At 53.8% G+C, this 22,951-nt stretch overlaps 1 protein-coding gene across 10 annotated transcripts in view; it reads left to right on the forward strand.

The window, feature by feature from the left end:
• The window catches only part of ATP2B2 (ATPase plasma membrane Ca2+ transporting 2), a 516,257-nt gene that overhangs the window by 487,306 nt on the left and 6,000 nt on the right, over positions 1 to 22,951 (forward strand). For 9 of the 10 annotated variants that reach the window (XM_066244328.1, XM_066244329.1, XM_066244330.1 and 6 more), the window contains 8 exons: positions 2,989 to 3,168; positions 3,365 to 3,452; positions 7,741 to 7,847; positions 9,088 to 9,279; positions 12,375 to 12,588; positions 14,258 to 14,469; positions 14,616 to 14,723; positions 16,596 to 16,778. In XM_066244328.1, coding sequence (XP_066100425.1) covers positions 2,989 to 3,168; positions 3,365 to 3,452; positions 7,741 to 7,847; positions 9,088 to 9,279; positions 12,375 to 12,588; positions 14,258 to 14,469; positions 14,616 to 14,723; positions 16,596 to 16,778 — 1,284 coding nt within the window. Of the gene's footprint in view, positions 1 to 2,988; positions 3,169 to 3,364; positions 3,453 to 7,740; positions 7,848 to 9,087; positions 9,280 to 12,374; positions 12,589 to 14,257; positions 14,470 to 14,615; positions 14,724 to 16,595; positions 16,779 to 18,514; positions 18,691 to 22,951 lie in introns of all 10 variants that reach the window. The other variant, XM_066244337.1, reaches the window with a different exon arrangement.

Raw genomic sequence — 22,951 nt, forward strand, 5'->3', positions numbered from 1 at the left:
CCTTAGTTGTTCATTGATTGCTTTCTCATATGTGCCTTGACGGCAGACCTTCAGCAGACCGAGCAACCCATTGCCTGAGCCAGCGACCTTGGGTCCAAGCTGGTGAGCTTTGCTCAAACCAGACGAGCCCGCGCTCAAGCTGGAGACCTCGGGGTCTCAAACCTGGGTCCTTCCGCATCCCAGTCCGATGCTCTACCCACTGCGCCACCGCCTGATTAGGCATCAATAAATTTAAAAAAACAAAAAGACAAAGACCCTACCTGCATACAACAGTACTGGTCTAACCCAGAGTAATCCCTCTCTTATCTGAAAAAAGAACAATTATGTGAAATATGTGGAAGGACATAATAGACTTGTTCCACTCTGGAGCAATCAGCCTTGAAGGCAGTGAGCACCCTGTCATCAGAGGCATTCAGGCAGAGGCCGACCGACCATCTGTCAGGAACAACTGGGAGACAATAAGCAGAGATCAGAGTCATAACCAAAAGCTCCTTCCAACTCCAGAATCTCAAATTTCTTTGAACCAAGCATAACCTAACTTATTGCTTTCTGGGCAAGAGCCAGATAAGGCATGTGTTCCCAAAAGAACAATGGTTCCTTCCTATCCTCTGCGACAGGAGATAGGCTACAGCCATTGTGAGGACATGATCAATTGTGTAACCGGGATCTTGGACATTCCACATCCCCACTCCTTCCGGCTCCATAAAAAGAGGTCACATTTGCTATGTGAGCAGCCACTGTGGCATGAGACAGAGACCTTGCTTGTGTGACCCCATCCCTGAGGGGGCCTGGAAATACACCTAGAAGAGGTTGTGGTCCGCTCACCTGTGCTGGTCCCTTGATGATAGGGAGATCACTACCGCCACCGTGGAGCAGGTCTCTGAGGGAACTGTAGCTGAACAGGCCTCCTTCCCTGTTCCTCGCTCCACCACAAGGTGGTTGTTCTCAGGAGTCTGGATTTTCTCTACAAGCGTCCCTGACACCACAGGCTGAACTTCGGCATGTCGCTGGTGGTCTGTGTAGGGGAAAGAGGGAAGCAGGGCAGGGCCAGAGGCGTGGAGACTGAGGAGAGGCTGGGCAATGACCCCAACTTGAGATGGTGGTGTAGATAGGGGTGGGCAGCAGCCAGATATTTCCAAGGTCGATCCTTGTTCTCAAAAACCTGAGGGCAGAAAGGAGACAAGCAGTCAGGGCTTATCAACTGTGAGGTTTGGGGCCAACACTCTAACTCAGGGGTCCCCAAACTACGGCCCGCGGGCCACATGCGGCCCCCTGAGGCCATTTATCCGGCCCCCACCGCACTTCTGGAAGGGGCACCTGTTTCATTGGTGGTCAGTGAGAGGAGCATAGTTCCCATTGAAATACTGGTCAGTTTGTTGATTTAAATTTACTTGTTCTTTATTTTAAACATTGTATTTGTTCCCGTTTTGTTTTTTTACTTAAAAATAAGATATGTGAAGTTTGCATAGGGATTTGTTCATAGTTTTTTTTATACTCCGGCCCTCCAACGGTCTGAGGGACAGAGAACTGGCCCCCTATGTAAAAAGTTTGGGGACCCCTGCTCTAACTCTTTGTGTTTGCTAGGGCTGCTGTAACATACCACAAAATGGCTGGCTCGAACAACAGAACTGTATTGTACACCAGTTCTGGAGGATGGAAGTCTAAGATCAAGGTGTTGGCAGGGCTGGTTCCTCCTGAAGCTGGGAGGCCAGGATCTGTTCCAGGCCTCTCCCCTGGCTTCTGGGACTCTGCTGGAATCCCCAGCAGTCCTGGCCGCGTAGCAGCATACCCCGATCTCTGCCTTCTTCCTGTATGTGTGTTATGTCCACATTTCCCCGCTTTCTGAGGACACCACCCTAATGACCCTAATGATCTCGTCTTAACTTGATTACTTCTATAAAGACCTTATCTCCAGGAAAGGTCACATCCTGAGGTCTTGAGGGTGAGAATTTTAATGTATCTTTGGGGGACATATTTCAGCCCAAAACAGTCTTCGAACTCTCAGCAGTGGGTGGGACTCAGGTCCTCCAGGCCTGAGATTCTAAAGAGCTTTGGACCTTCAGTACACAGGATTTTCTGCCCTTGACATGTCCTCTCCTGCTCAAAAAAAAAGTTTTTGCAGCAAATATTGCCTTATATTTTATTATTGGTCACTGGCCATGGGTAAAAATTTTGTTCAGTTGATCTGTGTCTGTAATGTTGATTTGTGTTCCGGCAGCTCCAGGCTGATTTTTACATCCTAATCGCTGGCCAAATCTATAGCTAGCTCTGCATAGGGCTGGGAACTAGCTATGGGGACAGTGGTGAGTCCTTGCTGGTTTCTGATTGGCTACCTCTGCTCTGGCCTCATTGGCCCAGATGTCACTCTATCATTACAGAAAGGGCAGGAGGCAGTTCTTACTCTTACAGGGAAATGTCATATTTTACATGAAACAAATCATTTGCACTTATTCTAAGCCAATGTCACATTCTCTAAATGCCCCCAAATGCAATGCCTTCCCTCACAAAAAAAAAAAAAAAAACCCTGAAACACATAAACATGCTTATCATTGACTTTGCAGGAAATGTGCATGTTGATAAAGCAGAGACAAGATCCTGTGCAGTAGTAGAGTATTCTGTACAGTCTCCTAGGGCCAGGTCTGAGAGAGTGTTTATAGAGCTTTCTCAAAGTCCTTGCCCAGGTCTGGATAGCATTAGTTTCATCCTAAGGATGGACTATCATGGTTGATAAGTGGCAGCTGCCTGGGACTTTACAGGGAAGAATTCTGAGACCACCTCAGTATTCAATCAGAGGGTGCTGCAGTTGATTAACAATGCCTGCCATAGGCACAGCAATGGTGGAGATGGTCTATGTGCCACTAGTATCCTGGTCATCAAGGCACTTTACAGTGGAGCTGCCTGTGAGCAGGGCTCACTCTGGAATCCATGAAGGCAGGGAGGACCTCCTCAAGGTGGTGCCCACCCAATGGCTCCTGCCTTCCTACCCAGGTTCCAGAAGCCATCCGAAAGTGCCAACGGGCAGGCATCACAGTCCGCATGGTCACTGGCGACAATATCAACACAGCCCGGGCTATTGCCATCAAGTGTGGCATCATCCATCCTGGGGAGGACTTTCTGTGCCTTGAGGGCAAGGAGTTCAACCAGAGGATCCGCAATGAGAAGGGGGAGGTATGTGGACTTGTGCAAAGGGTCTTCAGAAGTATGAGCTTGGATGGGGGGCTGGGAGGCATGGGTGCTGCATGATTGTCCAGAAGCCAGCCAATGTTCAAGAGCCTGGTGACTCTAGGAAAGCCCCTTTCTTTCTCTGGGCCTCAGTTTCTCTCCCTGAACCCACCGACCCACCCCCTCCTGCATCTCTCTCCAGATTGAGCAGGAGCGAATCGACAAGATCTGGCCAAAGCTGCGGGTGCTGGCTCGCTCCTCCCCCACGGACAAGCATACCCTGGTCAAAGGTAAGACTTGGGCGGGCACGGGCAATTCCAAGGCCTTCCTGCCTGGCACCTGCAGCTATTTTCCAGGACAAAAGGCTTATGCCTGGGGCTCCCCTTAAGACACCCTGGAGGCCTCTTAAGGGCCACAGTGAGATGAGGAGGTTATGGATCTTCTCTCTGGGCTTCACCTCCTATAGGAAGCAATGCAGCTGCCTATCTAGGGGCCAAAACTCATGGTCTGAGGACTGAATGGGGCCCACACACGTTTTACTTGAGTGGAACAATGCCTTCTTTGTGTTGAATTTGAATGAATTTATATAGACCCTGCCCTCTCACATTTAAGACCATCTATTGTCTCACACTCAGCCCACTTCATTTATGTTCTGTTTGGCATCAGAGCTTGGGAATTTGATACCTCTAATCTGCTTGGTCTCTGAAGCTCCTAACCAACATCTGTAACCAGGACCTTGAGGATGGGCTATCCTAGGAAGAGCAACCTGATCGATGAGGCCAACAGCCAGCATCCTTCTCCTTCTGTGTCTCCCTCCAGAGAGAGGGCACATCCCCTGCTGAGCCCACCCAAGTAGCCAGATGCTGGGCACTTTCAGAGTCACACAGCCCTGGGTTCAAATCCTGGCTCTGCTACTCACTTGCTCTGTGTCCTTGGACAAGTTTCTCTCGCTCTAGGACTCAATTTTTCCCTCTGTAAAATGGCTGAGCAGGGAAGGCTTCTGGCTGAGGTCATCCCTAGGACATCTTGGATTCCTTTCCCAGAGGATATTAACAGAGGCAGATCTGGCCTGGGAACAGAAATACAGAACCCCAGAACTGCATATATTCAAGCAGGAGAGCCCCAATCCATCCCCATTTTTTAATTGATTTTAGAAAGAGAGGAAGAGAGAGAGAGAGAGAGAGAAACATTGATTTGTTGTTCCACTTGTGCTGGCATTCATTGGCTGATTCTTGCATGTGCCCTGACCAGGGATCAAACCCACAACCTTGGTGTATTGGGACGACACTCTAACCAACTGAGTTACCTGGCCAGGGCCATCACCATTTCTTTTTTTTTCTTTTTTTTCTCAAGCTGGAAACGGGGAGGCAGTCAGGCTCCCGCATGCGCCCGACCGGGATCCACCTGGCAGGCCCACCAGGGGGTGATGCTCTGCCCATCTGAGGCGTTGCTCTGTTGCAACCAAAGCCATTCTAGCGCCTGAGGCAGAGGCCATAGAGCCATCCTGAGCGCCCTGGCCAACTTTGTTCCAGTGGAGCCTCAGCTGCAGGACGGGAACAGAGAGATAGAGAGGAAGGAGAGGGAGAGGAGTGGAGAAGCAGATGGGCGCTTCTCCTGTGTGCCCTGGCCGGGAATTGAACCCAGGACTTCCGCACGCCAGGCCGACACTCTACCACTGAGCCAACCGGCCAGGGCCTCCATCACCATTTCTTATTCAGTCACCCATTCATTCATTCACTCATTGTCTTGATAAATGCTTATTGAGGATCTACTATGTGCTGGGCCCTCCCCTTGGCAGCCATGGCCTTTCCCTCTTGGAATTCATGGTCCAGGTTATATCCAGCAGATATTAAGTAGCTGGTTTTCCTGACATAGAGAGAAAGAGAGAAGAGAAGGGTGATCTGGGACCCTCTGCTCGTGTCGATCACAGGCCATGGACAGTAGGATGGGGGTCGGTCCAGGAGAAAGGGCCCATGTTTCAGGCAGGGCAGGGAACTGCATTACGAAACCCCAAAAGGCAAAAACTTCCAGGCACTTTCAAGGTGTGGAAAGAAGTTCAGTTTGCTGGGCCAGGACCTCAAGCAAGAGAGGGAGGTTAGAGGAGGAGACCAGAGAATGAGGTGCCTCAGATCATGCGGGGCCTGAACGCCAGGACAGTGACCTGAGCTGTCAGCTCAGGGTGAGGACTGGGAGGGCGTTGAAGGAAGAGGCACTGTTTTAGCAAGCTCACTCCCTGCTGTATGGGAAGCAGAGGGACCACCAGGATTGTCCAGCTGCGGGAGGTGACACCTGGACCAGGGTGGTGACAGTGTGGGCAGACCAAAAAGTCAGCAGGTCTGAGAGCTGTTTCCGTGGTTGAAGGGCCTGGGCCTGGCAATTGTTTGGACGCGGTGGGAGGATGAGGGAGATACCGGGTCCAGGATTCCATACGTCTGCACTGCTTGAGAGCCACCTGCGTGTCAGCCTGCCACGGGTGTTTCTGGGCGGGCAGCTGGATGTTAGGAATTGTGAGAGAAGGGACAGATTTGAGGGGAAACCTGGTCTAGGACTGGCCAAGCTAGAGGCCCTCTGACATCAATTGGAGATGTCTGGCAGATAGCTGGACAGCCATAGCGTCAGGGCTCAGGAGAGAGAGCGGGCCAGAGATAAAGACATAGGTGGGGCATGCTGAGCTGGGAGTGGGGGGCAGAGGAGCCAGCTACGCCAAAGACCTTCACACCTGAGCGATGGGCCGTGACTCTGTCGGTAGAGACCAAGGAGTGGCAGCCAGAGGGGTGGGAGGACAGCCAGGAGCAGTGTGCTGGGAGGACAGGAAGGAAGCCTGGTGAAGAAGAAGGGGTGGCCCACAGCGCGACCAGCTCCTGAGAGGTCCAGGGAGACAGGAGAGAGACAGGACAGGGATGTTACCATAGAAAGTGACCAAGGGAAGGCCCCTGGTGACTGTGAATGGCAGAGCCATGTCAACGGAGTGGCAGGGCCATGCCAGCACTGGAGGTGGTGGACAGGGGTCTGGCAGAAGGTGTCTTCTCAGTTGCCCCCTCTACTGGGGCAGTCGGAGGGCTGTGAAAAGGTCAGTGCCAGCCTGGGGAACCACAGAGAGAAAAAAAATCAGCCCTTTCCCTGCCTTGAGGAACATCCAGGCAGGCCAAGAGGGATGAAGGCCTCAAAGGCCAAGTTCAAATGCCAAGTGGACAGAGACTGGATAGTCCTGGGCAGCGGAACTGTGTGGGGGAGGGGCCGCCGGGATGACTCCTGGAGCACAGGCCTCGGAGCTGGGCCTCGGAGCAGGTGGAGACTTGACAGCTGCAGAGAGCTGGGGGGGTAGGGAGCCCAGTGCCCACGGTCAGGGAGCTCATTTCCTCACTCCACAGGCTGCTGCTGTTGGCCAGGTTCAGGTCAGGGGAACACATGGGTAGAAGGGAGCTGCAGTGACCTGATTAGGGCAGGGGTCCTCAGGCCGTCAGAGAATGTGGCCTCCAAGCTGAGGCTACAGGTGGGTGACAGGGATGGGTGGCTGAGAAGAGTCTGTGCAAAGACACGTCCAAGTGGAACCAGCTCTGCAGGACCAAGAGCCGTCCCTGGAGTTAAGTCACAGATTCGGGGTGGCCAGTGGGTGAGAGAAGACATGAACCCCAAATGGGCACATTCCAACCATGGAGGACTTCGTGATTGGAGCTAAGAATGCAGGCGTCCTTCTGAGGCCAGACGGGCAGTGAGGGCACAACTCCCGGCTGGTGCTGCGGAGGGACAGGTTCAGACTCTGGCGTTAGAAAGCCCCAGGAGCTGCTGTGCAGACCCGAAGGGGAGTCCAAGGTTAGTGGGGGGACACGGAGATGCTGCTGGTGGTAGAAGGGATGGAGACTGAGAGAAGGGAAGGATTCCAGTGGGATTTCAGAGCCAGGATCCCCAAGCCTGGCTGGTGCATTTGATGTGCAGGATGAGAGAGGGACGTATCAAGGTTGATACTCAAATCTGACCTGCCCATAAATCCCACACATGCCCAATATCTTTCACCCATCCTTTTCCACTGGTCCCAGCTCAGTGACAGAGGCCATATGTCATCTATTCATTCTGTTATTTGTTGAAGATTTTACTGAGGATAAATATCCGGAGAGAGATCACGGCCAGTTCTGTGGGTCAGGGGTCATTGGCAAATGGCACAGCCCAAACCTCCTCAGGTGCAACTAGACCTCCGAGAGGGGGTGCTAGGGCAGCACATGGCAGCCCCTGGCAAAACCCTGGAGCCCCTGGAGCACAGGCATAAGGGGGGCGATTCCAGCCAGGGTGGCTCTAGTGTGGGCATGGGTTACAGAGAGAAGAGAGGGTGCTGGAGGGACCATGGAAGGCTGCAAGCCAGCACTGGGCTAAGGAGCCTGACACTTCTGCAGGCGTGGGAGCTATGGGCAAGCCCAGAGCCGGGAAGACTGGGAGGCAGTCCATGAGGACTGGGATGGCAGGGCCGAAGCCAGAGAGGAGGCGGTGCCCAGCAGTGTCTTCCTGGGGATCAGGACTGGCCAGGCTGCCCCTGCCCCATGGAGCATGCCGGGGCCCTGAGCACACTCCTGCCCCATCCCACAGGCATCATCGACAGCACACACACTGAGCAGCGGCAGGTGGTAGCCGTGACAGGAGATGGCACCAATGATGGTCCTGCACTCAAGAAGGCGGATGTGGGCTTTGCCATGGTAGGTGCAGCTTGCAGGTGGCCCTAGGGCAGTGTCTGGCAGGAGTTCATGGGCATGGGTTTATGGGAACATGAACAATATAGTCTCAGGCTGGTGGTGCAGGACCCCCCAGTTTACTCTCAGCCTACCCACCATCCACCATATGTGCCCAATGCTCTTGAGGCCCAGCCTGTCCCACAGGGTCTCCCTAGAACAGAGGTCGGGAACCTATGGCTAATGAGCTAGATGTGCCTCTTTTGATGGCTGCATCTGGCTCACAGACAAATCTTTAATAATAAAAAAATAATGTTAAAATATAAAACATTCTTATGTATTACAATCCATTCATTTCCTACCGCTCATGTTCATGGTTGCGGGTGGCTGGAGCCAATCACAGCTGTCCTCCAGGACAACACCAAATTTTTATTGATTAATGTATAACGTACATGGGTCATTGTTATATGGCTCTCACAGAATTACATTTTAAAATATGTGGCGTTCATGGCTCTCTCAGCCAAAAAGTTTCCCGACCCTTGCCCTAGAAGGTCAGACAGAGGTTCTGTGCACGAATGGGTCTGGGTCAGGAAGGGGGGGTGCTAGAGAGAGGCTTCCTGAAGGCTAGCCCCAGGGGGTGGGTATGTCACGAGTGTGTGTGTGTGTGTGTGTGTGTGTGTGTGTGTGTGTGTGTATATATATATATATATATTTTGTATTCTTCTGAAGCTGGAAATGGGGAGAGACAGACAGACTCCCGCATGCGCCGGACCGGGATCCACCCGGCACGCCCACCAGGGGCGAAGCTCCGCCCACCAGGGGGCGATGCTCTGCCCCTCCAGGGCGTCGCTCTGCCGCAACCAGAGCCACTCTAGCGCCTGGGGCAGAGGCCAAGGAGCCATCCCCAGCGCCCGGGCCATCCTTGCTCCAATGGAGCCTCGGCTGCAGGAGGGGAAGAGAGAGACAGAGAGGAAGGAGGGGAGGTGTGGAGAAGCAAATGGGCTCCTCTCCTATGTGCCCTGGCCGGGAATCGAACCCTGGTCCCCCGCACGCCAGGCCAACGCTCTACCGCTGAGCCAACCGGCCAGGGCACGAGTGTATATATTTATATGCGTCTGTGTGCATGTGATCTGGCTGTGCTAGCAGCAGGGTGTATATATGTGGGGGGTTCTGTAGGACTGAGGATGTGTAGGGGGTGAGGACAGTGTTGCTAGAGCTGCTTGCCTCCTTGGTTGACCCACCCAGGCTCCTGTCCCCAACCCCACAGGGCATTGCAGGCACAGATGTGGCCAAGGAGGCCTCGGACATCATCCTGACAGATGACAACTTCAGTAGCATCGTCAAGGCAGTGATGTGGGGCCGCAACGTGTATGACAGCATCTCCAAGTTCCTACAGTTCCAGCTGACAGTCAACGTGGTGGCTGTGATTGTGGCCTTCACAGGTGCCTGCATCACACAGGTGGGTGCTCTGAGGGGCCGCAGGATAGAGCGTGCTGAAGCCTAGCGGAGGGCGAACACCCACACGGGCATCCCAGGTTGCTGTCCCCATCAGTGGGGTACCTGCTGAGGGTCAGGAACTGTATCACAGCGCTCAGGGGCAGGCACGAGCCCTGTGGAGCAGAGGAAATGAGGCTCAGAAGTTTGCCACATCTGGCAAGTGGGATATGCCAGGCCTCACTTCCACGTCTGCCTGACCCAGCACCATCCAGAGCCTTGCTCCAAGAGTCAGGAGAGGTGGTCCTCAAGGTAAGGCAAAGCTGTCCGCACAAAGGACCAGAGGGAGGCAGGGTCAGGGCAGCGCCCAAGGAGGGATCACGCAGCCAGATGGGGGCAAGGAGCCAGGAGGGCCGAGTGAGCTTTAGTTCTGACATAGAGTGTGTCAGGTGAGACCTGTTTGCCTGGGTTCCTGGGGCCAGTTGGGGGCGCAGGAAGGAGTTGGGAACTCTGTCACTGGGAGAAGCAGGGTCTGTAAGGATCTCAGTCTGGGTCTTGAGCAGCCCTGGGTTCTGAACTCAGGGGAAGCCACCCACAGGCCCCAACATCTGCAGCCTCCCTGCTTCCTCACCCAGCCCCATGAAGCAGGAAACAGTGAGGACCCCCATTACAGAGGCAGAACCTGAGGCTCGGAATGTGGACAGACCAGGTACCCATCATGGCTCCACAGCCTCCTGCTTCCCCCAGGGGCTGACCAGGCTGGCTGGGGAGGAAACGGATATTCTGAGGCCTGGCCCTCCTAGTGGCCATGTGGGCAGACAAGTTCCTGCCCACACGAACCTCCAGAGGCCAGCCCTGCCCCGAAGAGCTGTGTGGCCCTGGGAACGCTGCTCCCCTCTGTTTTATTCTGAGCCCTTAGGGGGCTACACATAGGAGCACCCAATGCTGAGGCCCTGAGAGTCAGAGCCAGGATGGGGGGAGTACAGATTTGTAGAGGGGTTAAAGGGGTCCCTTCTACTCTCAAGAGCAGGGGTCCCCAAACTACAGCCCACGGGCCACATGTGGCCCCCTGAGGCCATTTATCCGGCCCCCGCCACACTTCCAGAAGGGGCACCTCTTTCATTGGTGGTCAGTGAGAGAGCACAGGATGCATCCTGTGTGCTGTATGTGGTGGCGCCACAAAGCGCAGCGATGCGGGACGCACGCGTCAGGGTTCTGGAAGCGCGTCATATCACTTGTTACGGCTAGCAGTGACAAATATGGAACCAGACACTGACCATCTCATTAGCCAAAAGCAGGCCCATAGTTCCCATTGAAATACTGGTCAGTTTGTTGATTTAAATTTACCTGTTCTTTATTTTAAATATTGTATTTGTTCCTGTTTTGTTTTTTTACTTTAAAATAAGATATGTGCAGTGTGCTTAGGGATTTGTTCATAGTTTTTTTATAGTCCGGCCCTCCAACGGTCTGAGGGACAGTGAACTGGCCCCCTGTGTAAAAAGTTTGGGGACCCCTGCTCAAGAGCCTTCTCACCTGGCCTGTGGACTAGAGGCTCCCTCTAGTGGTGGTTTGGGGGACACTCCCATAGCACGGCAACTCATACAAGGCTTCCAGACCAGCTGATGCCAGATGAGGAAACTGAGGTTCCAAGAAGACTCTCAGTTTGCCTAAGGTCTTAGATTGAGTTGGTGCCGGGGCCATAGAGTCCTTGATGGGGAGATCAGGGACCCTAACCCCAAGGTGCATGTGATCAGAGAAGGCTGATGGGCAGGAAGAAGCTGCGGGGTGTGGGGAGCATGATGTGACTGTGCCAGGGCAGAGGTGGGAGAAGTGGGCCGGAGGAGGGGCTGTACCAAATACAGGGGGTGAGTGAGTGCATGGGGTGCAGACAGAGGGGGCCTCGGGGGCTACATGGAGAGGACAGAGGGTCAAGGAACAGCTCAGTGCAAGCTATTGGCCATTTGAGGTCTGTGGGTTTCCTGGAGGAGGTGTTTCACCAGTGGGTGAGGCTAAAACCACAAGGAGGTCTAGGCTGGAAAGAGGCCCCTGCAGCCAGGGCACAGGTGTAGAAAGAAAGCAAGGCCAGGAAGGGGGCACAGGGAGCACAGGTTTAAGAGACAGGGCAAGAGGAAAGCACTCTGAAGGGAGACAGAATAGAAAGGAGAAGGAGCACAGGGAGAGTGGGGTCAGGGGTGCAAGGACGAGGCAGTGGCCCAATGCTACAGGGAGGCCAGTGAGATGGGGCTGGAAAGTGAATTCTTTAACTGTGACAAGTAAGGCACTGGTGACCTTGGGGAAAGACACTTTGGGGGCATGGAAAGGTCAGAGTCTGGCTGCTAAGGACAAGGCACAAGGTGTGAGGAAGGAGGGGGACAAATGGATTCAGCAGCTTCAGGCAGGTAGGCTGACTGCGTGATGTGATTGCACAGAACAGCATGAACACGTGACCCCGTCTCAGACTGTGGACAGGTAGTGCAATCACTGATGAATTTAGCTTCTACTATTCCTTATTTGCCCAAGTTTTCTACCATGAAAGTATATTATTTTTAGAATCAGATAGGTAGACAGAGAGGCAGAAACATAGATATATAGAGATATAATAATTGCTTAAGTCAAAGTGGGATAAAGGATAAAGAGAAACTGAGTGGTAGTGAAGAGGACAGGGTCGTGGGCACTGTTGGGCTAGGAGAGACTTGAGCCATTGATAGTTGAGGGGAAAGGGGCAGTGGGCAGGGGCAGGGGTGAAACAGAGGAGACGGGGGTTAATCTAGAGATGGGGGAGGCTGGGCCTCAGCCTGGAGGTGAGACTTGTGGAGGGGAGGAAGGGAGATAGCAAAGAACTGGTGGCCATCAAGCCTGAGGAAATCCATTTGTCCTTGGGGAAGAAGTCAGCCAAAGTGGACAGGTCTGGGCTGTTCTGCAAGGAAAGCCGCAGCGAGCTCTGTGCCTGCCCAGGAGCCCAGGGCACAAGCCAGTTGAGGGCAGCCCCACTGGGCAGAGCGGCCTCAAGGCTCCAGCAGGAAGCTGCTGAGACCCCAACGATGAGCCCCACACCAGGCACGTGGTAGCGGCAGGGGGGGCCGGCCTCCCCTGTGACAGCCCTCTTCACGTCGTCCCCAGGACTCCCCTCTGAAAGCCGTGCAGATGCTCTGGGTGAACCTAATCATGGACACATTCGCCTCGCTGGCCCTGGCCACCGAGCCGCCCACTGAGACCCTACTTCTGAGGAAGCCGTACGGCCGCAACAAGCCCCTCATCTCGCGGACCATGATGAAGAACATCCTGGGCCACGCCGTCTACCAGCTCACCCTCATCTTCACCCTGCTGTTTGTTGGTGAGTCCCCACCCCACCCACCGGGGACGCTGTGGCCTTGACCACCTGTCTGGATTCACATCTACCTTCCTTTTTGCCAATGGGTGATAGAGGCCCAGGGAGGTGAACTTATATGCTCAAGGTCACACAGCAAGACTTGGACAGAGCCAGGCTCTGTCCTGCATCTGGCCAACTCCAAAACCAAGGCTTTTTTGCACTAATGACAGCTCTGAACAATGAGTGCACACTGTGCCAAGCAGTGACCAATGCCAGTGAATGCCCCTCACGCCAGCCCCAGAGGAGCCTGAGGCTCTTGGGGTAAGTGGCCGGCCCCTCCTCTGACCCATTCTCACATCATCCTTGTCCCGGGAAGGTATCCTCAGCGGCGCTTCCTCAGGGAAACGCCGCACACTTGCCTATCCACCAGTTATTCTCACAGCCTGTTCATTTAGGCTGCCCAAGCACTCCATGAAACAGGCGCCTTTGCATCACCCCACATCACAGTGATAGCACCAAGCACAGAGAGGTGAGGTGACTTGCCCAGGAACATGCAGTCAGTGTGAGGAGGAGCCTGGCAAAGAACCAGGTCTGACTTGGGCTGAGACTGGCCTGGTTTCCATGGGTGCTTCAGAGATGACCCAGACAAAGCCTATCCCTGGGTAAGAGATAAGGAAATAGAGGCCCAGAGAGGGGAAGGGGCTTGCTCATGGTCATACAGTAAGTCAGAGCCAACTGGGAATCTCCAGCCTGGGCAGACTCCCTCCACGTCAGCCTCCTCAAGCTGGACTTTCGACATCAATGAGCCCTTGCCTTCAAAGTCCAGAGTACAGATGCGAGTGGGGCGTGGATCCCTCAAAGGACAGTCCTCTTCCATAAACTACAAAGGTGATGAGTTAGCCGGACTGTTGTAAAGATCACCATGAAAAGCCTTGGAGGACGCCAGAGGAAGGCAGAACTAGGAGAGACTTGCAGAGAAAGCTATCAGGCGAGGGGGAGGAGGGGAAGGCAACCCCTGGCTTACTTGCTGGCTTTCCCACTTGAGCACCTACTCTCAGAGGTCTTGGATTCAGCTAGACAGCTCACACTCAGACACCCCACAAGCCCCCTGGCACCACCTTACTCAGGCATGCCATCAGTGGGCGTCCACACAGCACCCCAGGGGACTGCACCGTCCTCCACCATGTGATAGGGCAAGTGTAGAAGAATGCAGCAACATGGGTGGGTCCCAAGCCAGCCACGCCTAAAAGTCTCAGCCTCCATATAAGAATCGCTATCCCTTATCACAGTCCCATGAGTTTTCAGAGGTCTCAGCAAGGGACATTCTTAGTTACAAAAAGCAGCACTTTGCAGGGATCCCAAAGCCATGGCCTGCCACCAGGTATTCCTGTTTACCCCCAGTCTTCCCAGTCCAGATGCATTTGTCAATCAGGCAATGTTGCCTGATAATACATCCAGCATTCCACCTTTATCAGATTTCCATAGAAAAGTAGAAGAAAGTTCACCCAAGGTCCTTCTCACCTCGAGGATAAAGGGTTTGGTTACCCCTTCACTCACACTCACAACCACCCACCACCCCCCACCCCCGGTGTCCAGAGCATGCCTCCATGTCTGAGCTGCCCACCCTGCTGCTCAGAGGAGACCCCAGGCCAGGCCCACCGCCCACCCAGCCCCCACACTCGCGACTTGGCAGGTGAGAAGATGTTCCAGATCGACAACGGGAGGAACGCGCCCCTGCACTCGCCGCCCTCGGAGCACTACACCATCATCTTCAACACCTTCGTCATGATGCAGCTCTTCAACGAGATTAATGCGCGCAAGATCCACGGCGAGCGCAATGTCTTCGATGGAATCTTCCGGAACCCCATCTTCTGCACCATCGTGCTGGGCACCTTTGCCATCCAGGTAGCCAGGCTGCCACCTTAACCCGGGTTGGGGTGGGCAGTGGGCAAGTGGAGCCCCACAGCAGTGCCCCAAGAGCCCCGGCCTCAGAGCTGGCCCCTGGCGGCCTCTCTATGTCTGTCTCTGTCTCTGCTCCCTTTGACCTCCAGATAGTGATCGTGCAGTTTGGGGGGAAGCCGTTCAGCTGCGCTCCGCTGCAGCTGGACCAGTGGATGTGGTGCATATTCATCGGGTTAGGAGAGCTCGTCTGGGGCCAGGTAAGTTCCCGGTGGGTAACAGGAGGGGCCTCTCAGTGGGAGAAGGGAAAGAGCATCGGCCAGAAAATCTGGAAGCCCCAGGAATGGGTCCCAGTTCTGCCAGGGACTTGTGGTATGGCCCTAGACAAGGCCCTCCCTATCTCTGGGTCCCAAATGATTGTCATTTGGGTACCATCACTGTGGTTTTTGTCATATATCTAGGTACCACTGATCCTTTTATTTACTTAATATTTTCTTTCAGTTGCCTCAGTTTTGTTTTAAGTGAAATTTATTTCAAGACAACTTTATATTACTAACATGAATGGAAAATCAATACCACTTGTCATAAACAGAAGCTAAAAAAAAACAAAAATAATGTAATGAGAACAATATCATTAGACTCTAACTGGGTGCCATGGCCCACAAAGGCTCAGAGCTTAAAGGCAGCTAGCTGTTAAAAAGATCAGTTAAGCGGTGTGTGTCAGGTGCTCCGGGGAGATGAGTGAGCGCAGCCGCACCACCGAGGCCCCTCCAAAGGGCTGCAGGGAACACACACAGAGCACTCCATGCCTTGTCTGTGGGCACGTGAGGCCCTCCTGGCTTTAGGAACCCTTCGGCTGGAGGCTCTGCAGGGGCTCTTCCATCTATGACCCCAGAACATTCTCCCACTAGTTCCATTTCCTACTGTTGCCCAAGGTCCCAGGACACACACACACCCATCACAGTGCTTATAACTTGCAGCTCAAAGGCTCCTGACCAGGAAGTGGTGCTTATGAGACATGCCCCAATCCACATCCTGGACCAAAGGGGTTTTATCCCCAAGGTGCTCTGTCATCCAGGCAGGGGAGTCCCAGTGGGCCTGAGACAATGTTCTTACTTCCAAGCTGTTCCCAGGCTTGAGTGAGACATTCCAATGGCAGAAATTAACAGAAGATAAAGAAGAAAGTTTAGTTTCATCCAAAAGAAACTTTTTTAAACTTCAGGGCTTCTTTGGGGAATGGATAAACCAGGTTTGATTAGCAGCCCCATTCCCAGGCACTCTCAGAACGGGGCCATCTTTATCCCACTGGGGCCTACTCCCTTAGAGAGCTCCAGGTGTCTGAGTGAGCAGACTCCTAATGCCTAAGGATGATGCCAGTAGGCAACGCCCACCTTACACTCCCAGGGAACCCTTGAAGCTGAGTGTCCAGGCCAGCCCCTACCTGTTCCGATAGGAAATGTAAAGGCCTCTACCTCTGCCACCTCAGCTTCCCCATAGGGCCTGCCTCTCAAGCCTCAGGCACATGGACAAACCCTTTGGAAGAAGAATAAGAGTGGGGGTGCACCCCCTTCCTATATTGCCTCCCGTTGTTGGGAAGGCCACCATTCCCAGAGTCCCCAAATTGGCTCTCCTCAGGGCACCCAGGCCCTGAGCCCTGTTGCTCACATTGGGTACCCAGGACCCAGTGACCTCAGGAGGAGTGAACTCAGAAGCCTGGGGGCCAGCCAGACTCCACATAGCAACCTGACACACCATCTCGCTCTACCCCCCCATCCCTGAGAACTGCCCTCAGCTTCACAGGTGGGAAAGCCAGAGCTCAGAGCGGTTAAATGACCAGCCCAAGGTCACATGACCAGTAAGGTCTGGAGTATTCAAAGTCCTATCTGCCCAACGCCTAAAAGCCAAGATTTTCCGCTATGTCTCTTGACTTTGGATGAGTGAGTAAATTAAAAAGTAAATTAATAAGAGACTTAAAGATTGGATTGGGATGAGTTAAGGAGTGATTTGAACATGTAACTAGGTAATTGGGTCAGAGGAGGGAGAGGTTGAGAGAGCAAGGTAGGGGTGGCGGGAGGGAAGGAGGCTGAGTGAGTGACAGACCCATTGCCCTGACACCGCTGGGTCTTCTGCAGGTCATCGCCACCATCCCGACCAGCAGGCTCAAGTTCCTCAAGGAGGCGGGCAGGCTCACGCAAAAGGAAGAGATTCCAGAGGAAGAGCTCAACGAGGATGTGGAGGAGATCGACCACGCCGAGCGTGAGCTGCGGAGGGGCCAGATCCTATGGTTCCGAGGCCTGAACCGGATACAGACCCAGGTACAGGAGGCTCCCGGGGCTGGGCCCGCGCCTGGCCGCACCTGGCCAGGCTGGCAGGTGATGGAGGTGTACGTGCTCCACACCACCTTCCAAGGCCTGCTCTCACCACCTCACCAGCTCTTCCTACTCCTGCACTCCTGATACACTCTCGCGGGGCTGCTAAAGAAACAGAGGCCCCTCGGGAATGTTCCAGCTGACCTTCTTGGCCAGCACGGGGTCTGACTGAGGTGTCCAGGGGGTTGCCCCTGGGAGCAGGGGAGGTGTTGCCCCTGAGAGCTGAGGTGAGTGAAGAGCTCTAGTCGGAGCTGCAGGGTAGCTGCCAGAAGGGACAGCCCAAGGCCGGGAGTGGCCCTCGACTCTCCCGGGGCCATGGGTCAGCCTGTGAGGTCAGGGCCTTACACACAGGCGCACACCCTCTTCCTCCACAGTGGGCTTGCAGGTTTCCAGGCAGCTCTGTGAACAGAGCTTGGTTTTCCTCGTGCACAGAGACACTCATGTGCTCACCAGAGATGCCTGCAGAGCACACGTGCAGGATGCATGTCCAGCACGGAGACTGCGTGGCTGCCATGTGCAAATGCCACAACCATGCAGCCCTCCCACTGCACGCCACAGACTCTCCCGGGAGCCAGCGCCTCTGCCCAGGGGGGCACAGCCCCTGAGATAAGGAACAGAGGGGCCTGTGAAACTAAGAGAGGGTCTGCCGCTTACCCTGACCACCTGGGAGAGGTGCACTGGCACGCCCATGCCAGCCATCCCCACCACTCTGGGAAGGGTTGCAAAGCCCCCACCTCCATCTTGCCTGGCGGCCTAGCAGTTCACTTAATATACATAACAGACAGTAGCTCCCTGGGCTGCCTCACACCCACAGTGCACTCTCCCTAACATCATCTCATTGGCCTTCACAGCCTGCTGAGAGGTAGGTATGCCTCCTCCAGTGTTAGAGATGACTGAGGTTTAGGAGACTGTCCTTTCTGAGAGATGGAGTTGAGGGGACAGAGGCAGGTTTCAGACCCAGAGCCACCTACTGCAGCCTGGGCTCTCCTTGGCAAGAACCCAGCACCCAGCCTTCTGGGGCAGCTCTCAGTGTACATGGCCCTGGGCTGTCACCAACACAGCCACAGAGCCTTTCGGAGGTCTCCAGATCGCAAGATACCAGGACTATAGTTTCTTGAGTGAACACAAGTGCCTGTCCAGCCTGGCTCTTATAGAACATTAACATGAGCCAGGTGCTTTGCCACTCACAGATAACACAGCCAGGTAGGTGGCACTGCCCCTTATAAAGGACAAGTAACTACACTCAGGTGACTTGCCCAAAATCACCTAGCTTATAAGTGGCACAGCCGAGATTTGGGCCAACGTCTGTCCACCCAGAGCCCCCACCATACCACTCAGGCTCCAGACCGGGTCCCAAATAGGGCTAAGCACCGCCCTTGCTGCCAAACACCATGTGTAATCACCCCCAGCCCCCAGCCCAGCCCCCTGGCCCCTGAGCCACTGGAGCAGAACAGAGGCTGGGCTCCTGTGTCCTCCTAGGACCCTAGGGCCTCCAGGTGGGCCCAGAACTGAGCTGATGTCTTTCAGAGCCTTGGAGTGTGTCTGGTACTTTTTGTTTTGATTTCAGTGACGTTGTCATTGTTGCCGTGGCTGCGGCTGTTCTCGTGGCATCACGCCTGTCAGTCGTGTAGCTGTTGTGTTCGTTCTTCTCGCAACTTGTCTCGTTCTCTCCTCCGTTGCAGATTGAAGTAGTCAATACTTTCAAGAGCGGGGCCTCCTTTCAGGGGGCCCTGCGGAGACAGTCCTCCGTCACCAGCCAGAGCCAGGACGTAGCCAATCTCTCTAGCCCTAGTCACGTGTCGTTGTCCAATGCTCTTTCCTCTCCGACCAGCCTTCCTCCTGCTGCAGCTGGGCGTGAGTGTGAATCCTTACCGCCTCGGGTGCCACCGACGCTAGCGCCGGGCGGGCAGGCGGGCAGGGGCCGGGCACCAAGGACATGGGGGGCTGCAGGTCATGGTCAGGCCCAGGGGGCTGAGGGGCCACAATTGGTCAGGAGCCCATAGCCAGTCATGGGGTGGCAGTCTTTTGGTGGGCCAGGGTTGGCTGGGGTCAGAGACAGGTTTACAACCAGTCAATCAGGAGGTTATGAGAGTCACAAGTGGTCAAAAAGTCTGAGTCAGCAAAAGATCGCCATCTGTCAGGAAGGTTTCAGTAATTAAATGTCCCATGAGCTACAGGGTCAGAGCAGCCAAGGGAGAGCAGTCAGCCTGGGGGACACAGAATGTCCCATTCAGTCTACAGTCATACTTAGTCACAAAAAATCTGACCCATGAAGACAAGGGTCGGAGTTGGCCAGAAGGTCACAGCCTGCAGTCAAAGTCAGGAAAAGGGTTACTGTGAGTCAAGGTCCTCAGGGGTCACAATCAGTCACAGAAAGGTCCAGCCAAGAGAGGGGTTACTGTAGGTCAGAAGTCACAGCCAGTCTGGGATCCCCAAGGAGATCACAGCCTGGGGGCCCTGCACCCAGTGGTTAGACCCTCTCCCCTCTCCCCTTGCACACCTAACAGCATCAGCTGCCTTACACACCCTTTCCCCTGCATGTTGAAGGTCTGACCCCTTCCTGGAAGGGACAAGGTCTCTAACCCATTCAGCTTAACCTAAGGTGGAAACAGTAGGCCAGGCATCACATCTCTGCTGGGTACCAGAAGGCCCCGAGAGATCTGGTCTAACCCTCGGCTTCCTGACTTCCTTACCTGAGAGATAGCCTGGGACTCTGACTCCTCCATCATCTCCCTCCTGCCAAAGCTCATCTCCTCACGCCACCATTTCTGACCTGGGTCTGTCATCTCTGGCCTTGTCCAGATCTTTCTGAACCCCTATGGCTTCAGGTCCCAGAGGGAATAAGAAGTCTCTAGCCTGACCAGGTGGTGGCATACTGGATAGAGCGTCAGACTGGGACGCAGTGGACCAGGTTTGAAACCCTGAGGTTGCTGGCTTGAGCGCGGGCTCATAAACATGACCCCATGGATGCTGGCTTGAGCCCAAAGGTCACAATGGCTTGAAGCCCAAGGTCACTGGCTTGAGCAAGGGGTCACTTGCTCTGCTGTAGCCTCCAAGTCAAGGCACATACAAGAAAGCAGTCAATGAACAACTAAAGGAGCCACAATGAAGAATTGATATTTTTCATCTCTCTCCCTTCCTATCTGTCCCTATCTGTCCCTCTCTCTGACTCTCTCTCTCTCTCTCTCTCTCTCTCTCTGACAAAAAAAAAAAAGTCTCTATTTGCCACCTGACCCACTTTCCTTGTCTCTAGTCAGCCCCTCCCAAACTGCAAGAGAGCCCTATGCTGGTCTTCTCAGATTGCCACGAGGTGTTAGCCAGCTCTTGGACCTCTTTGAGGAGGAATAGACTCCAGACTTCATCTTTTGATACTTTATAAGGTGCCTTTACCCCCAAACACAGAACACCCATAACATACATCCCCGTCCACTGAGCAGGAGAGGTCGTGTGTGCTAGGTGGGAATGATGCCATCTGGGCCTTCTGGCAGGAGGCGAAAGCCACAGAGAGAGCCTGTGGATGGCATATGCTCATGTCCCATGACCTTTCGGTAGATGCAGTCCTGCCAGGCACGCAGGATGACAGGAAGGATGCAGAAAAGGTGGGAAAGCCCCTCCTTGTTCATTCAATAGCACAAAACCAGTGATGGAGAGTCCGGACTAGCCAAGCTGAAGCACAGACGTATTTGAGCAGATGGTGTCCAGAGTCACATCTCCATGAAGTGTTGCTAGGAAATCACTGCCAGGCTTTCTCAGAGCAGGAAACACTTTGGTCCCATTCTCTCCCCTTCACAGCAGAGAGCCCTCACCCAGCTAACCTACTGCTGCATCAGCTTACCTCTGGCATTGCTCAGTGACGCCATCTGTCTTGAAGTGCAGTGACCAAAAGAGTTAAGACCTTAAGAGCCACTTGGGAAAGAATCCATTCCCCTCTGCTCCTGCCATCCCTCCCAGTGACACCGGCACCGCTCTCATTGGGTTGATGCCGGAAGTCTAGCTTCTGAATGCACGCGCAGTTCTTTGTCCCACCTTGGTTCAGCCTCCTGCTTGAAGTGTGGCCCTTTGCACTGGCCACAGAAGAGCCCGTCTGGCGTTCCTGCCTGGCAGCCTTTGAAAGTCTTCCCTTGGTTCACCCCCCTCCTCTCAGCTTTCACAGTCTAGAAGAAAGAGCTCAGTCATCTCAAAGCTTGGCAATTGAATTCCCATATTTTTTTTTCTGTCATTTATAAAAACCACCCAAAAGGGCCAGTCCTGAGACAGTCAGTTCCTAGCACTGTTCCTTCAGTGAATGCCTGTTTCTGCCCACTCTTCACCTCCTATCTCTAAGCCAAGCTCCTTCCAGGCCACAGGTTGATCTTCTTTACCCCATGATGACCCTGACTTTTTAACAGCCTTTGAAAAGAAAACTATAAGCCTGGTGCTTCATTCTCTCAGAGGACCCAAAGGGGCTGGTCAGGCACAACTCCCTCCTCCAGCCACCACCTTGCCTCTCTCTCAGGAATCATGCCTCCTTCACAATCTTGCATTCCTGCCCTCTACTATAGAATCTAGCCTGGAATTCTAGGTCCCTTCCTGGACCCTTTCTTGAACCTATGGTCTCAAAAAAGCCTAACCGTTCTTGTGGCCAAGGGTACTGGCCAAAGGGATCGCGACCTCTGTGGTTTCAACACACATTTTGGTCAACACAGTCACAATGCAAACTCTAAATAAATATCCCCTAGTTCCTCTACTGAAAGTTTCTATAACAATATCATATTCTCTGGTCTCCAAGGGCTCTGAGGGCCCCCTAGGTACCACGCAGAGTTCCTTCAGAAGCCAAAAGGCTTTCTTCCCTCCCAAAAGGAGGTGTGAAGCTGGTAGCCAGGAAGTAAGATGGGGTAAGATGAATCGGTGGGCTGCCTCCCACTTCCTCTAAGCACGGTCTTCTTCCTGGGGGTTCTCCAGCAGAGGAGGTGGCCATGTGCAAGCTGAGTCAACAACGCCTGGGGTCTGTGTGCTCTGAAAGGAGTCACACCACTGACCCCTGGGTTATCACAAGTTGGCCACAAAGGCCAGTGGGAGGGTAGTATATGCTTGGGCTGACTTCTGACTCATGACAAGAGGTAAGGAACCCCCACCACATCACACATCACACATCACAGCACCACTGTGTGATGGACAGCCCCAGGCAGACCAATACAGGCAGCGACAGGACAGTCCCATCAGACTGGCATCTGGAATGTTCGGAAGGGAACTCCGGTCTATTCTCTTGCTTTCTTCTTCTGACTTACCCAAAAACGAATTTGTTTTCTCTCCTAGAAACTTAATAACACACCCCTAATGCCTTATACTTGAACCTCACCCAACATCTTCCCAAGCAATTGCCTATTCCCTTCATTTCACATATGCCTCCCAACTGAAATAGGAGAGAGGATCTGCCAGTACATCCATTTAACTGAGAAAGACACTGGGGCTCAGAGAAGTGGACTGACTTTCCCAAGATCACACAGCAAGTGAGTGGCAAGAGGTCTGACTGCAGAGTTCCTCATTTTTCCCACCACCCCTTACCATTTCCCAGATGAGCCCACAGAGGTTGACTTTACATTGCGGATCCAGTGCTCACACCCACAGCCTCCTCTAGCAAAAAAAAAAAAAGCCAATACTCTGGGGTCCAGAGACCAGGGAAGTTGTTTCTCTGCTTGACTCTCACCAGCCTGTCGGGGACAAGGAGATCCACTGTGATCATGGACAAAATCAGCATTCAGCTCTTTGGACCAAGGCCCCTCTGCCTTATTCCCCTCAAATTCCTAGGCCACCTCAAGCCACCTTTGTACTTAGCAAGTTTGTAGCAGGCTCTGTGTTCATCAGTGAAAATCCTGCTCTTTCAAACCAACCAGGCTGTGAGCATCAGACGCCTACCCCCAGAACCACCCACTTTCTGGACGCTGCCCCTTCTAGAAAGGGCCTCTTCGACTCCCATTTCCCTTTCAGACTCCAGGTTCTGAGTTCGGCTAGGCGTGGAGTATGCATTTCTTAGGGGGAGGAACAAAGGAAAGGAGAGAAAGCTGGACCTCTCATTAGTAAGTTGGTAACTAGTTTAGTGTAGCCTTGGGTTGTTGAGAACAATGGCTTGCTTCTGGGGG

The sequence above is a fragment of the Saccopteryx bilineata genome, chromosome 10 (assembly GCF_036850765.1).
Source record: "Saccopteryx bilineata isolate mSacBil1 chromosome 10, mSacBil1_pri_phased_curated, whole genome shotgun sequence".
Classification (NCBI taxonomy): domain Eukaryota; kingdom Metazoa; phylum Chordata; class Mammalia; order Chiroptera; family Emballonuridae; genus Saccopteryx; species Saccopteryx bilineata.